The sequence below is a fragment of the Trachypithecus francoisi genome, unplaced genomic scaffold (assembly GCF_009764315.1).
Source record: "Trachypithecus francoisi isolate TF-2019V2 unplaced genomic scaffold, Tfra_2.0 Lachesis_group4, whole genome shotgun sequence".
Lineage (NCBI taxonomy): Eukaryota > Metazoa > Chordata > Mammalia > Primates > Cercopithecidae > Trachypithecus > Trachypithecus francoisi.
Genome location: NW_022681469.1, coordinates 55,568,403 through 55,585,058, shown reverse-complemented (window position 1 = coordinate 55,585,058; position 16,656 = coordinate 55,568,403). Strand labels below are relative to the sequence as shown.

General features: G+C 34.1%; 1 protein-coding gene across 2 annotated transcripts in view; it reads right to left on the bottom strand.

Moving 5' to 3' along the window:
- ORC5 (origin recognition complex subunit 5) overlaps positions 1 to 16,656 on the bottom strand; it is an 80,776-nt gene that overhangs the window by 27,796 nt on the left and 36,324 nt on the right. For both annotated transcript variants that reach the window (XM_033192824.1, XM_033192825.1), the window contains exons 9-12: positions 16,216 to 16,268; positions 14,507 to 14,619; positions 12,976 to 13,023; positions 8,707 to 8,817 (exon numbers count right to left, since the gene is read on the bottom strand). In XM_033192824.1, the coding sequence (XP_033048715.1) occupies positions 8,707 to 8,817; positions 12,976 to 13,023; positions 14,507 to 14,619; positions 16,216 to 16,268 (325 nt within the window). The remainder of the gene's footprint in view (positions 1 to 8,706; positions 8,818 to 12,975; positions 13,024 to 14,506; positions 14,620 to 16,215; positions 16,269 to 16,656) is intronic.

Sequence of the window (16,656 nt, the reverse complement as noted above, 5' to 3'; positions counted from 1 at the left end):
GGTATATATGGTGAATGAAGGAAGGGGTAGAAATCGGGGCCAAATTATGAAGGACCTTGCAATAAATGCTACTGAATGTAGACTTGGTTCTGTAGATAATGTAACTCATCAAAAAGTGTAACCAGAAAAGAAAGACCACATTTATTTTTCAAGATTTATGCTGATGACTGTATGGATGATGAACCAGCAAGTGCCTAGTGACAAAGAGACCAGATAGAAAGCTGGTGCAACTGCCTAATAAGGAAGCTACCAATTTAAGGTAATGTCAGTGAGGGTGGAAAAAAAGGAATATATTTAAGAGACATTTGTATTTAGGAGGAAAAATAGACTGGACTTGACCAAGTAAATGAAGGGGAGAAAATGAGACGGTTCAGAGACAATTTCTCCATTTAGCTAAACTAAAAACTAGAAACTGTATATTATCTTGGTTTTTCTAGCACCTAATAATGTGTATACTACATGGTAGGTGATTAGTAATGGATGAATTAATAAATGGTTAGTTTTGAAATCTAGGTGAGGCTGAAAACCCAGGGAAAGATTTAGGGAATGATTTGGTTTGGGGCACACCAGTGTGTGACATATATGGGTCATCCAGGTACAGTTCAGGTTCAGCTGGCAATTTGCATGGAGAACCAGAGAACAAGCACTAGAAATATGTATTTCAAAAGCCACCAACATACACACAGCATTTAACCCCAAGGGAGTAGATACAACAGCTCTGGGTAAACCTAGTTCCCTTTCTTGTTAACTATGGAGGCATGATTACTTTTGATTCTAAGAATTCAATTAACCACCACCATTCATAGTGGCCAAAGGTGAGGGAGCACTCAGGTTCTAAAGGCTACCTGGGCCTAAGAACCCTAATTTTTCATCAAGGAGAAAAGATAAAGACTTCTCTGCAGCACCAGCTACTGCAGTATGTCTATAGATGGGCAGGTGTGGCCAGTGTGCTTCAAAAATCTCCAATTCATTGTGTGCTGACAAGGAATCAAGACAATTTCTTACTGGAAATCTTCTTTAAGCACCAACATGTCTTTTTTTTTTTTTTTTGAGACGGAGTCTCGCTCTGTCGCCCAGGCTGGAGTGCAGTGGCCAGATCTCGGCTCACTGCAAGCTCCGCCTCCCGGGTTTACACCATTCTCCTGCTTCAGCTTCCCGAGTAGCTGGGACTACAGGCACCCGCCACCTCGCCCGGCTAGTTTTTTGTATTTTTTAGTAGAGACGGGGTTTCACTGTGTTAGCCAGGATGGTCTCGATCTCCTGACCTCGTGATCCACCCGTCTCGGCCTCCCAAAGTGCTGGGATCACAGGCTTGAGCCACCGCGCCCAGCCCAACATGTCTTTTAATCATCTTCTATAGATTTTGTTTTTTGTGGGGGTGGAGTCTTGCTCTATCACCCAGGCTGGAGTGCAGTGGTGCAATCAGTCCACTGCAGTCTTGACCTCCTGACTCAAGTGATCCTCTCACCTCAGCCTTTAGAGTGGCTGGGATTACAATCGCACACCACCACAAGCAGCTAATTTATTTATTGTAGATACAGGGTCTCACTATGTTGCCCAGGCAGGTCTCGAACTCCTGGGCGCAAATGATCCTCCTACCCCAGTCTCTCAAAGTGCTAGGATTATAGGCATGAGCCATTGTGCCCAGCCAGAAGTATTTTTAAAAGTACCACACATTTCCATAATGAAGATTTTTTTCTAAATCATTTATCTCCTAATCTGTTCCTATTAAAACTCTTCTCATTTAAACAATCTAGTCGTTAAGTTCTATCTAATGCACAAATTTGCCTATACAGCCACTATATATTAGTAGTACGGAATCTCTTAAACATGCATTTGCAAACACATATCCATACAAACTTTTTTGTGTGTTGTCAGCTAAAAATCTGCCAAGTTAAATAAAATTTATTGGGGTTTAATATATTTCCCCAAAAAATGTGAATAAAGGATATACATTTAGTAAACTTATTGGAAGCAACACTAAGCTTTGAGAAAGGTAATTATAAAATATTACCCACAAAAATAAAGTACCAATGTATTATTTTATACAAAAGTAGAAAGCATAATTTATGCAAATTTTTAAACTCCTTAGGCAGTTTTTTACATGTCACCCTTAGGCACTGGTTTCATTTTTCTAGAGTTCAGTAAAAATGCCTATTGCTGGACTGATACTTTCACAAAGGCAAAGAGATTACACTAAGAAATTTAACAGCAGATTTAGAGAAGATAAGAAAATAGCAGGGGAAAACACTGTTCTTTTACATATGAGAACAAGAAAAACAATCTTTTCATCCTTGGGCAGTAAAATAAAATATGCCGTGCTTTTTAGTATCCTTGGTAATAATTAATATTGGTATTCCTTACAACAGTAGTACAGCTAGTAAAAATCATAGGTTAACTTTACTCTTTGCAAACCTGAAACATCCCAAAACAGTTTTTTAAAAAATCTCCTGAAGTAGGCATCTACGCAGAGTGGTCTGACGGCAGAACAGTAATATGTCCACACCAGGGGTAGTAGTGTTTGAGAATCTCATTTACCGCACCAGTGGAGACTGAGCATCATGGCGGTGACGCTCTTAGCATCTAGAAAAGAGCCGGCCTCTATCAAACAGCATCCCTGCTGACCTATTCATCAGCAAAGTAGGCATTAAGTAAGGCTCCTTTACCATCCTTGGAATGGAATGCCTCACAATCTCAGTTGTTGTTAAGAAAAAAACATAGTAAGATTATTAGGAAATGTTAGCATTCAAGCTATTTTCTATGATTTACATAATTTACCTTAATAACATCAAGTATTACAGTCAAATACTACAGAAACACTGGAATGCTCGTACAGGACAAACGAAACGCAGAGAAATTGCAAAGGAAGAGCTCTTCACATTTCTAATACTTTAGTATCCATGGAATTTTAAGGAAAACTGTCACTTTTAGTCACCAAATTTAATGTCTATAAAGATAATGCCGACACTGAAATCAATTTATATAAATATCTTACAGCTAGATTTTAGGATGTTACTCTTTATAAGATTCAAATTGTCATCTGATTACTAAATAGATTAGATATTTTTATCTACTAGATTTCTAGTGTTATCTGACTAGCATTTCATGAATATAGCTACTTTTTGTAGAAATATAAATAAAATGTTATGTAATATGCAAATTAACTTTCAAGGTAAAGACATTTTACAATGATAAAGTCTTCATAAAATTATTTAAAGTGCTTTTGGTTAAAAATCTATAAAAGTAGTTTGAAATAATGTATATTAAAAAAGGACATGAGTACAATTTTCCATTATGAATATTTCAAATATAGCCATGTAACTTTTTAAGAAAAGCTACTCAGACTGTATATACTAGACCATATACAATATATTGATTACTTGTCCATAACTTAAGTTCCAAGTCCTGAGATTGTCTGACACCAATGTCATAACTAAATTTAATTGGGTATTAACAAAATTTAGTTATAAATATCAAACAATCATTGCTTCAAACACTAAGTTCAAGGCATGTCAGAAAGAAATATTCAACAAACAGGTTTGTTATGACTCAGTAGAAGACACTTAAATATCTAAGTTATCAAATATTAAGAACTACTTAAGTAAAACCTATTCACTTTCAGTACTTATTAACATTCACTTTAAGCATTTAAGTATTAGTTCCTTCAGCATATATATGTCCTCACAGTAAATACATATATACACCATTAACTCTAAACGTATAAAATAGAATCTGGTGGCTGTACCAGTACAAATGAAGGGCTGTGGAATCCACAGACACATCTTCATTTCTGTATTCTCTTTATCCAAGACAATGTCTGAAACATAGTAGACACTTAGTAAATATTTGTTAAATGAAATTTTAAGCAGAGAAAGATACATTTAATTCCAACCATGGAAAAAAAATACTGACTTTGAACTTCAAATGTGAATTAGATTAAAATATTTTTATTTATAAATGTTTTAGAATTAAAAATTAACAACATCTCCTCTTTAGAAAACTGAAAACTATATAAATTTACCACATATCTACCTGTATCTGAAGAAATATGCCAAAATCTACTCTTGGCATAATAAAACGTTAGCTACCTTAACAAGTACAGTATAGCAAAAACATCTTCCTACAGTTGTGGTGAATTACAGATGAAGTATTTGCAAAAAAAATTTTCATAGATAAAACAACTAAATTATCATTCTGCTTTCTGATTGATGATAAATTCATTTGGGAAAAACAACTGGTTTGGACATATCCTATATATCTTATAAAACAACACCTAAATGAGTAGTAAGGTTGTCTAAATGCTATTACAATAAATAAAACCTCTGTAAGAAACGATTGTTGATTCATGACCAAAAAGTTAAATTGATGTAACAAATAACTCCAAGTGTATCCATAGTATCATGACATGAGTTCATAAGCAGAGAAGGTACAAACAGAAAAAATATATATTTGTATATTAAACTATGCTATGAAATGTTTGTTTTTATACATGAAAATAAATTTGAAAAAACTCTAAATTTTTTATTATGTACAACTAAGTATGAAACCACTCAGAAATTAGGTATTAATTATGGAAAAATACAACTTGTCAATATGGTACACAGAACTGTTTTTTAAAAAGAACTATGCTCATTTTCTTATCTTTCAGCTGTTTCTTGGTATAAATGATATCTCTGACAATCTTAAAGAACTGTACTCCTATTGCTCTTACCTAACTCAACAGTACTGGGGTGGGGGAGGTAAGAATGAGTAAGAAAAGATATAGAACTATAAAAAGAATGAAATAGATAATTCAGAAATTCCCATAGTTTTTTCTTTTAAGAAAAAAAGATAAAATTAAAAAGCATAACCTGGCTTTAATATATTTCTGGAAAAAAAGACAACAGTATTTCTTTAAAAGCTGACAAATGGTCTTCAAAACCATATCTGATCAAATTAAAAATTTAGAAAGAATACCTAAAAACTTTACCCACTTACTGCATGTATTCCATTCTATCTTATGATGAGAGCAGAAAGGAAAGGAGAAAAGAATAAATACCAGAATTGATGCTTTGTCACCCATGAAGTTCAGGCATATATAGAAAGGCTACATTTATCTTAATGGAATGAAAATTTTAAAAATGACCCAAGATAATGACTGCAAAGTTGTACTACAGGTAAAAACCAGGTAAGATTAAAATAATAATCTGAAAAAAAAGTTCTAAGTCATATTTAAGTTCAATAAATCTGAACATTAACATAAAACGTTAAATGTGCTACTATTCTCTTTACTTGGGAGACTAAAGGGTTAATGAATAGAATTTTATTTAAAATTCAATAGAGAATAAAAAAATTCAGAATAATGTCAACTACAATACAATATTGCTGCTAGTACTATTATAAATTTATTATTCTCAACCAGAATTTTAATAAACTTTAAAGAGTCCTTGAGTTACTATTTTTATAACTTTATTTTAGAATAGATTAGATTTAAATGAAATACAATGGAAATAAACTTTTGCTTCAGGAGAATTCTGAATGTCTATATCATACATGATCAATTTATACACGAAAGAAGTTTAAACAATTATTTAAGCAGTAAATCCAGATATAAAAATAACATATCACTATAAAATAAATTCTTAAAACAGGTGAATACAAAAATAACACATGATCATCTCATATAGACACATTATAACTAATAAAAAGCAATTTACTTCCAGGTACAAAATATAATTCACTGCCAATTTTATTTACATTTTCATAAAAGTGTAAATACACACATACGTGTTTATAATTACATTTTTCAGCAATTTTATTTCCATTCAAATGACTCAGTGTGTTAACAAATTTCTCTAGATGTCAGAGACAGTATTAACAGGTAAAAGGTCTGTTTGCCTGGCTCATCTTAAAGCTAGAATGCCAAAACACTGCCATCTAGTGTTGGTACCAAATAAGCACTTTCAAAACAAATGTGTTTCTGTTTTTCACTTAAATTAAGCGTATGTAGGTTAAATACAAACTGCCATTCCCATGGTTAAGAGTATAATTTTGATAGAAGAATAAAAGGAGAAAGAAGAAAAATAGAAAAGGTCACTGGGAGTCAATGGGAAGAAGAAAATACAAGGCATGTGGGAGAAATACTCTTTGGATGAGAGTCCTGCCACATTTTGTTCTTGAACACAATAGCTATGTTATTAGATTTTCTTGGATACTTTACTGACCAAGCAAAAGTAAAGATCAACTCCTTAGAACTAGTTGCATCTATCCCTACATACTCCCGGACTCTTTGTATACCCAATGAGAATAACTAAGATCGTGTTCCTAAATGACTTGCTATTAAATTAACCTAAATTCATGTATAACAATACTTTAAATATACAAATTTATCGTTTTGATTACAAAATGTTAATTAGAAGAGATAAAGAATAAAAAAATCAGCAACTACAATTGTCAAGTTTGAAAAAAATTTAACTTCATAAACAGACAAAGATGCATTTTGGGCCAAGTTGTTTTCTTAACTACGTAATATTACTCACACTGCTATAACCACGAAGACTGCTGACATTGTTCATCACAGCCAAAGGCTCAGAGCAGCTAGTAAATCTCTAAACCAGAAGCTTCCCATTGTTTTTAATTGCTATATTTTTTCCCCAGAGGATAAAATTGCCGAAGAGTTTATTTCTAAAAACAGAAAATGCTCTATGAATGTAAAGTACAATATGTAAGGTACCAATAGTAAGGTGTGACATGTGGTGGCAGTAGTGTTACCATGACTGCTACTGCTAAAATCACAACTACAATGATTACTACTACGACAATATAACGCCATTGAATTCCAACCAAACCAGGGTGACAGTTCATAAGTTCAAGTACTTTTCTTCGGATACCTTTCTTCGGATCATATTAACCTTTCTTTCTGAATCTCTAACCTAAACTCTATCCTTTGGAAATAAGGTTATCAGTTGATTATAACCTACTATTTCTCTATTTACCCATTTACACATTTCTGTGTAATAAACATGTATCACTAATGTAAATTAGAAATATTTAAAAAACAAAAACTCCTACTCATTCTCCACAGCCAAGCCTCATCTCATTTTTCATCTTCTGTGAATTCTTTCATCCTGCCCAATCTAGAAGTGATCTCTTTCTGCTCTAAACTCCTCAGGAGCACTACCTAGCATTCATTTACAGCCTTAAGAAAGTATTTTCATGTGTACATTTTAATGCCCTGGAATAAATTATAAGCTCATTGAAAGAAAAAACATGTACTATCCTTCATTGTGCCCCTCACACAGGTAATTTGTGGGCACCTGAGAAGTACAATCACATGTGATGCAAACATGTTTCTGCTCTGTTCAAAAGCACTGTCTGTCTCACTTCCCTAAGCTTTACAGCTCAAAGGTTTACTCATTGCATCATATTGCAAAAGTTGTTTTAATCTCTCCGACCTAATGTAAGGCTCAATTGCTTATAATAAAGACCTGATAATTCAAAATACCTGCTAATCTAGAGTTACTGCACCAGTAAACACAAAACAAAAAATTCCTATGTTGTATGTAAAAAGCTATTAATAAAATGTAAAGTTTGATTAAAAACCAATTTCAGACCAAGCTTTTTAAAAATATATATGGGAAAAATCCCCGTAACTTTTTAAAAAAGTTATCAGCTTTAGTGATCTACCTACCTATCTAGCTAGCTATCAACCTATCTAGCTAGCTATTTATGCAGCCTAGTAACTGAGTGAACTGAGTTTCTTCAAGAACACAATAAATGCAGATACAATTTTCTATACATGCAGACATTTATAAAAACTATCTAAATTCAATGTTGAGAAAATCGAGACTATATTTGTTACTCAAACTCTCCTCTAAATGAAAAATTAAAAGTTACCAGCACACATTAGATTACAAAGTCTGACAGCTATTCTAGTGCCAGATTTATTCAGTGAATTAATTAAAATGTAAATATTATTTACATATTTCTCAACCTAAAAATGCATAGAGAAAACAAAATGCTCACTGTAATATCTGACATGACTTTGCTTTTAAATAAATACTAGTTACATCATTTTGCTTTTTCTTCTATCCACTTGTACCATGTGCTAAGCATTGTTTTTCTGGACCATTTAAGAAATCTATTATAATTTTAATAAATTGTTTTTTCTTAAAATGTCAACTAAAAAACAAACCGTAACTACTTGTTTTTTTAAAAAGTCATATTTTCTATTTTTATGCTTTTGCTGCCACCTAGTGAAATTCTGAGAACTTAATTATTCTGGAAAATTGCATTTTTTAATAAAAGCACATCTATCTGCAAAGTACATAGATGAGGAATAAGGACATTGTAGATTACTCTCTTACAAAAATTTTTTTAAATTTTGTTTTCATTAAATTACAATTCATCAACTTAGTCATCAAGCCACTTGTTTAATTAGCAAGATAATTATGATCATTTAATTTTAAAAATTCCTTTATTGAAAAAGAGCCAAATTAAATTATTTGCCACGAGGTTATACTTGTAAACATATGCAAATTTAGTGACAGTGATACCTCCAAAGATTCTATAGACGTAATTTTCAATTACTTACCAAAAACATGGTTCATTATATAGTTAAAACAATAACATACATGGAACAAAACTGTGAACACCTGGAATTCTATCGACTCTACTTTCTGAAGAATCCCACAAAGATGACAGATAATAATCTATGATTAAGCTTACCTGGGAAAAAATATTTGCTGTTGGAGCAACTCTGCTGTCCACGATACTGTATAATATTGCTAATAATCTGTCTAGTGGAAATGGTTTTGGTCCAAGGAGATGATTGCTCGTCTATAAAAAACAAAACAAAAACATGGATTTTCTTCTTATACCACAGCACTCACTTTCTATACTATAAAACTAGCAGTAACAATGTACTTATGTTTTTTATAGTTCCCCTAAAAATGCTAACAAATCTAACCTGCAATCTGTAAGTTAAAAGTTTACCTGATATGATCATGATTTATCCTTTTTTTAAGTTTGTTTTGTTTAGAGACAAGGTCCACTGTCATCCAGGCTGGAAAGCAGTGGCAGCGCAATCATGGCTCACTACAGCCTTGAATTCCTGGGCTCAAGCCATCCTCCCACCTTAGACTCTCCTCTTGAGTAGCTAGGACTCTAGGCATACACCACAATGTTTGGGTATTTTTACAAATTATTTTGTAAAGACAGGGTCTCACTATGTTGCCCAGACTGGTCTTAAACTCCTGGCCTCAAGCAATCCTCCCCACGTTTGCCTCCCAAAGTGCTAGAATTACAGGCCTGAGCCACCATACTCAGCCATGATTTATCTTTTAACATATTCCTCAAGATTTCTGACTTAGTATCAACAAATATTAATTAAAGAACTCACAGTCATCCAGTCTAGTCCTACATATGCCTCTTATTTTGCTGTTATAACCAACCAGGTGTTGAGTGATTTCGCCAAATCCAAGATAATAACCAAACCAGATTCCTAAATCGTAGACTAGAGCTTACTACTTATTTCTCACAATCCCTCTTTGTACCACTGCCAGGAAAATTTATTTGTTCAACATTAGTAGCTCTAAAAGGATCAATTACAGTAAGTCATAGCTTAACTTAGAAAACTAATAAAATACTTTATAAAGCAAATGAGCTATCAGCCTAAAACAATGTAGAATTTAAAAAAATTTTTCAAGATTGTAAAATGTTCATACTTGTATATGAACTCATATAGTATAATTCATGTCATCAGAAATGAGACAATGCTCAAGTTCCATTCTATTAGCAGGTAATTTTAATAGCCAATAAATATTTATTTCCTTTTTTGAGACAGAGCCTCACTCTGTCACCCAGGCTAGAGTACAGTGACATGATCTTGGCTCACTGCAAACTCCACCTCCCAGATTCAAGTGATTCTCGTACCTCAGCCACCCAAGTAGCTGGGATTACAGGCATGCACTACCACACATGGCTAACTTCTGTATTTTTAGTTTTGCCATGTAGGACAGGCTAGTCTCGAACTCCTGACCTGAAGTAATCCGCACACCTTGGCCTCCCAAAGTGCTAGAATTACAGGCAGGCGCCTGTGCACCCAGCCACAAATAAGTACTTTATATTAGCAATGGCAAATAAAATTGGAAACTATATTTACATGCATGGGAGTAAATATTTATTTAAAAGAAGAATGAATGTAAAGAAGAATACCTACTCAGAATTATACAATGAAGTTTTTAACCTCAGTTAGAAATTATTTTCCAGGTCTTAAATTTTGTATGCTTTTGTTATTAAATACTTCAAATATATAAAAGTGTACAGAAGTGAATATAATGAATACCAATGGACTCACCACTCAATTTTATCAAATATACTGTGCAATACATGCGGAGAAATAAAACATTAGATCACATTACAAATAAGCTGAAGCTTCCTTGAACCTTCTCCCATCCTATTCTCCCTTTCCTTCTCTAGAAAAATTCCACTATCTAGAATTTGATGTATTCTCATGAAAGTTTTATACTACTGCATATGTATCCACAAACAATACACAGCATTGTTTGCATGGTTTAAAATTTTATATAAATGATATCATTTTGAACATACCTCTCTACCAATTGCTTTCTGAGATTTATCCATATAGATACATGTAGCTCTAGTTCATTTTTAAATTACCTTACAGAATTCCATTTTACGACTACTTAAAAAGATTCATTATTATTACAAATAATCCTGTGACAATCTTGTACATTTCTCCTTGTGCACATGTGTGTTTCTCTAAGTATGACTGCTGGATTAAAGTACAAGGCAGAGTTAGTGTTTGCCAACAATGTTTCTTCTCTGACACACAAGAAGACTACATTTCTCAGTCTCTCGTGCAGTTAGATAGAGGTCATGTAACTGGGTTCTGCTGGGCCAATGAAATATGAATAGAAGTGATGTAAGCTACTTCCAAGCCTGGTCTTACACCTTCCTTCCCTTTAGTGGCAACTTCAGAAGCCAAAATGTTTCACTTCATATCACTGTAAGATGAAAGAGGGCCACTCAATTCATATTCAGTTATGCTGTAAGCAACATAAAACTTCTGTTGTGTAAAGCCACCATGGGTTTGGGGGTTTTGTTTGTTTGTTTGAGACAGAGGCTCGCTCTGTCGCCCAGGCTGGAGTGCAGTGGCGTGATCTCAGCTCACTGCAAGCTACGCCTCGCAGGTTCATGCCATTCTCCCACCTCAGCCTCCCGAGCTGCTGGGACTACAGGCGCACGCCATTATGCCCGGCTAATTTTAGTTTTTGTATTTTTAGTAGAGACGGGGTTTCACCATGTTAGCCAGGATGGTCTCGATCTCCTGATCTCATGATCCACCCGCCTCGGCCTCCCAAAGTGATGGGAATACAGGCATGAGCCACCGCACCTGGCCGAGGTTTGCTTTTTACTACAAGCATAACCAGTCTATCCTAATATTAACATATTAACTTCAGTAGATATTGTCAACCTGCATAATAGGCAGACTCTCACTCTTCTACATTATCACCAGCACTTGAAATCACAGACTTTTTTAGTTTTGTCAAACCAAGAGAATGAAATATCTCACTGTTGTTTTAACTTTTTCTCTCATTAGTGAATAAGGCTGATAATCATGTCATGATTATTAGACATTCAGGTTTCTTATTGTATCATTTATCCATGTTGCTATTGAATTTTGTCTTTTTCTTATTGGTTTGTAATGAGTCTTTAAAAATTTGAGACATTAGGTCACACATGGTAGCTCATGCCTGTAATCCCAGCAGTTTGGAAGGCTGAGAGGAGTGGATCATTTGAGACCAGCCTCGAACTCCTGGGCTTAGATGAGTCTTGGATGAAACCCTCTCTCTACAGGCATGGTGGTGTGTGCCTGTAGTCCCAGCTACTAGGGAGGCTGAGATAGGAGGATCACTTAAGCTCAGGAGGTTGAGGCTACAGTGAGCCATGATCATGCCACTGCACTGCAGCATGGGTGACAAAGTGAGACCCTGTCTCAAAAACAGATAAATAATAAAAATTCTAAACGTTAACCATTTGTCTGTTGTAGGAGTTCAAGAACAGTGGTAAACATCATCATAGGCTCTGGAGTCAGGAAGTCCTGGAATTGAGCAAAACTGCCTTTAAGAATAAGGGAAACAAAATTTGCAGTTTCTATAGTGCAGAGTTTATAGTTCAAAATTCTCCATATTCTGACAAGAGAAGCAACAGTGGTTTGGGGAATAAGGGAAACAAAACTTGCAGTTTCTATAGTGCAGAGTTTATAGTTCAAAATTCTCCATCTTCCAACAAGAGAAGCAACAGTGGTTTGGACATACAAAGTGGAAGAAATGATCTGAATGGTCTAAATGTTGCTTTCACCAGTTTCAACCTTACCTGACCCCACCTTCAAAAGTACTTAGTGCTTTTAATCCCTAAGCTTTTTCCAGATTCCTAAGGCCAAATCAGCTAAGTTTGAGGCTTAGGTTTTAGCGTTTTCTCTAATCTGCTTGGTCACCTCAATATCTATCTACCACGCAATTCCAATTTCCGGGGATCTCTCATCTGCTTAGTATTTATGAGTTTACCTTTTTTATTTCTTCAATGTCATTGTCGTGGGTGCTTCAAAGGAGAAAGAAAAGAGGAAAATGCCTGTATTCAATTGGCTGTATTTAACTAAATAATCCAGGGTAAACTGCTTCATCTACTAAGACATTAAAAAAACTTTGTCAACTCAGTTTTAATCTCCAGCACCTGCTCACTTAAATGTGCCTTCAATCACTGTATTCAACATAACATAACAGTACATATACTGTTTTGTACAGTATATGTACAAAACCGGTACATATACTGTACCATTACAGTATAACGGTACCATATCAACACAAATAAGTTCCTATATTCAAATGACAAATACAATTATAGATGTATCTATTCCCTATATTATCCTCATTTCTTAAGTTTCTTCCATTAGAGAAATTAAAATGTAAATACCTTTTCGTGTTTTTTTAGAAAGCTGGTTTTCTTAATTTTTCCATGATGCTGCAATTAAGGAAAATAAATTTTAAGTTGAAAAGATAGTATTCCACAAAACCAGAAACATTATTTATTTAAAACATGGCATACATAATACTAATCCATATATCTTAGGTTTTTAAATATTTATTCTTCTTATCACCTTGTATATATATTAGACTTCAACATATTTTAGGCCAATTTCATTTAGACTTGGATTGGATGTAAGATTACTTTTGCATGTAAAAAAAGAATTTCTAAAATAAAATAATGACATTTCCTAAAAGAACTTTTTTATATTGATTTAGTACAGCATATACATTGCTATAAAAGTGAAATTTCCAAAGAGATATGGATTTTTATTCATCCCATAAACAAGTCTGGCAATTCACATAATAAACGCTGACAGAGAGCATTTTAGTAAGGCACAATTCACATAATAAACGCTGATGGAGAGCATTTTAGTAAGGCACTCCGGATTCAATAGTGGGGGAAAACAACAGATGTGGTCCTTGCCCTCTAGAAACTAAAGAGGGCCAGGTACAGTGGCGCATGCCTGTAATCCTAGCACTTTGGGAGGCCAGGGTGGGAGGATGACTTGAGGCCAGGAATTTGGGACCTGCCTGGCCAACATGGCAAAACCCTGTCTCTACCAAAAACATAAAACTTAGCCAGGTGTGGTGGCGCACACCTGTAATCTCAGCTACTTGGGAGGCTGAGGCACGAGAATCACTTGAGCCGGGAGGCGGAGGCTGTAGTGAGCCGAGATCACATCACTGCACTCAGGCCTAGGTGACAGAGTGAGACTCTGTCTCAAAAAAATAAAAAATAAAAGTTCTGAAGAGTAGCACAAGACATGACAAATAAATAAATAAATAAATAAAAATTGTTGTAAGTCCAAAGAAGAAAGCAAACATAGGAAACAATAAAGAGGACCTACTTTAAGATAGGTTGTACAGGGAGAACTGCTTTGAGAAGGCAACATTTAAACTGAAGCCTGAAGAATAAGGAGTAGAGAAGAAGCTTTCCAGAAAGACAGAACATACAGACAAAGACCTTAAGGTAGGAAAGAGATTAGAATGTTTTGAGGAAAGAAGAAGGCTAGAGTGACAAGAACATAGTGGGTGAAGAAGAAAAAAACAACAACTCTAAACTGGGATTTCTCTAACTAATGAATGTACAGGAGAGGCTCCTTCAGTGTGCTGGATAATAATTCACCATAGTGAGAGTTTTAGAACATCCTCCATACTTTAAACAAAACCCTATGTATTTTTAAAATCTGAATTATTACCTAAAGTATACCTGATTTTCTCTTTTCCATGAAACTGCCTACCTTTTCTCAAATTTCAGGTTGTGACATTAATGTAAAGCCTTTAAAGAATGAGTACTAAATACGTATTTGGTAATCTTATTCTAATCTCTTCCCCTTAGAAATTTACAGGTGTTAAGAAATTTCAAAATATTCCTGGGATCTTAAAAAATAAAGTGAAAAGAAGTATGTTATTATTACCTTAAGAAAAAACCTCTTGTCAGTTCTTGCTGGATTGTATGAAGCAAGGTATGCAGCAATTAGAATGAACTTAGAGTAATATGGAAGTTCCACATGAGTATGCGCTGAGAGGCCTATATAACAAAACACTTTGATGAAGTACTTATCAGGCTACCATTGGGTTTTAAGTATCTCTTCTCACTTAACTTTTGATTTCCATATGGTATTCTCTAGTCAAAATGACCTATTTCCTTACCTTAAAAAGTGTCATGATAATGATGGTCGTGGTGGTGATTAACATTATTATTAATGACAGGCTTTACTCAATCTATTATTTTTGCTTGATTCTTCTCATTCTGAAGTCTAAATCCTACTCATTCGTCCCTTCAAGGCCACGCTCTCCCTTAAACCCCTGATGTCCCCCTATCACACAATAGAAAAACGTATTTCTAACTATGAATTCCTACTCTGAGTATTCCCACATAACGTGATGCCTTATATTAACAGTTAACTGTACAGGTTGAGTATACTTTATCCGAAATGCCTGGGACCAGAAGTGTTTTGGATTTTTTCAGATGTTAGAATACTTGTATATACCAGTTGAACATCCCTGAATTCTAAAAAATCAAAGAAAACGAGCATTTCCTTTGAGCTCATGTCAGCACTCAGAAAATTTTGGAGCATTTTCTATTTGGAAGTTTTGGATTCAGAATGCTTAACCTGTACATAAATCATACCCCTTAGTAAACAAAACTATTTGTTGAAGGAGCTATGTCTAATGCTTTTTGTATTCCTATACTACCTTGCACATAGGAAATAACTGATGAATGGATAAATAAAACAGTAAGGTCAGTCAAGTAGCACTGATTCTTAAGGGAAGGGAAGAAACCTGATATTTACTGAAAATCTACTATGTGTCAGACACTGTGTTAGGTGCTTTACCTAAGCATCACTTTGAATCTTTGCAGTAACAATGCTAAATATTCTTCCCATTTTACAAATGAAAAATTGAGCTGGGTTCAAGGTCAAACAGATAGAAAGTAGTGCAAATCAATGACTACAGATTTGTTCTAACTCTGGTATCTATCCCTTTTCCTAAAAACATACAACTAGAAGTCACTTGTAAAGCATCTGGAGCATATAACAACCAAAAAAACACAAAGCAACATATTAACATCACTATTTCATACCATTTTCTTTAACCATCAGCCACTGACATTTTAAAAAAAATAACATTTTCAATATTTGCTTATTTTTTAAATAAAATTAGTTCTATTTAATATTTGGGATGAATCCAAAGTAGCAGTTTTCTTAAAGAAAACAAAAGCACAAAGCTTTCAAAACACAACCACCAAAGTGCATACGCTAAACCGATTAACATAAAGTTACATTTTATTTCACAAAACTCATGAAATATAAACATGAGATAAAACTGTCATATAATAACATTGCTTTAATAAAAGCATTTAAAGCAATAGAAACTGCTTGATTTTCATGATATAATCCAATATTTAGAAAATAGAAAGCTGGTATTCAAACTTTATTTCCTCCCATTAAATTAGAGTTTCAGTTAAAGAAAATTCATTAATCAAAATAGCATTATAGCTTGAAAAGTAAATTCTCTTTTATAACATTGTTTCCTGACTAAATGTTCTTTAGTATTAACTTAGTCTCTTGATAATTCGCTAAAGAAGTATCTCTGGTAACTGTCTCAATACTTCCTTTGATACCTTTCAGTTGCCCCGGATCTGTGTCATCTTTCTGTAGCTTTTCCCATTGGGAACTGAAAAAAAATAGAAGAGCAAAAATGAATTAAAAATATATAAAATCAATATGCTGTACTTAAAACAGAGCCCTAAAAAACTAAATTTTTTTATTTATTAACAAAATAGAAAAGAAAAATATTTACATGCAATAAACATGTTTGTACCTGTACAAAATAATTTAATGTATATATTAGAATGGCACAAATTTATAAAGCAATATCTAGATATTAACTATTTAATAATCTCTTTTACTATGATCATTGTTGTAGCTATCAAAAAACTTCACCCAAGCCGGGTGTGGTGGTTCATGCCTGTAATCCCAGCACTTTGGAAGTCCAAGGCAGGAGCATCACATGAGGCCAGGAGTTCAAGTCCAGCCTAGGCAACATGCTGAAACCTCATCTC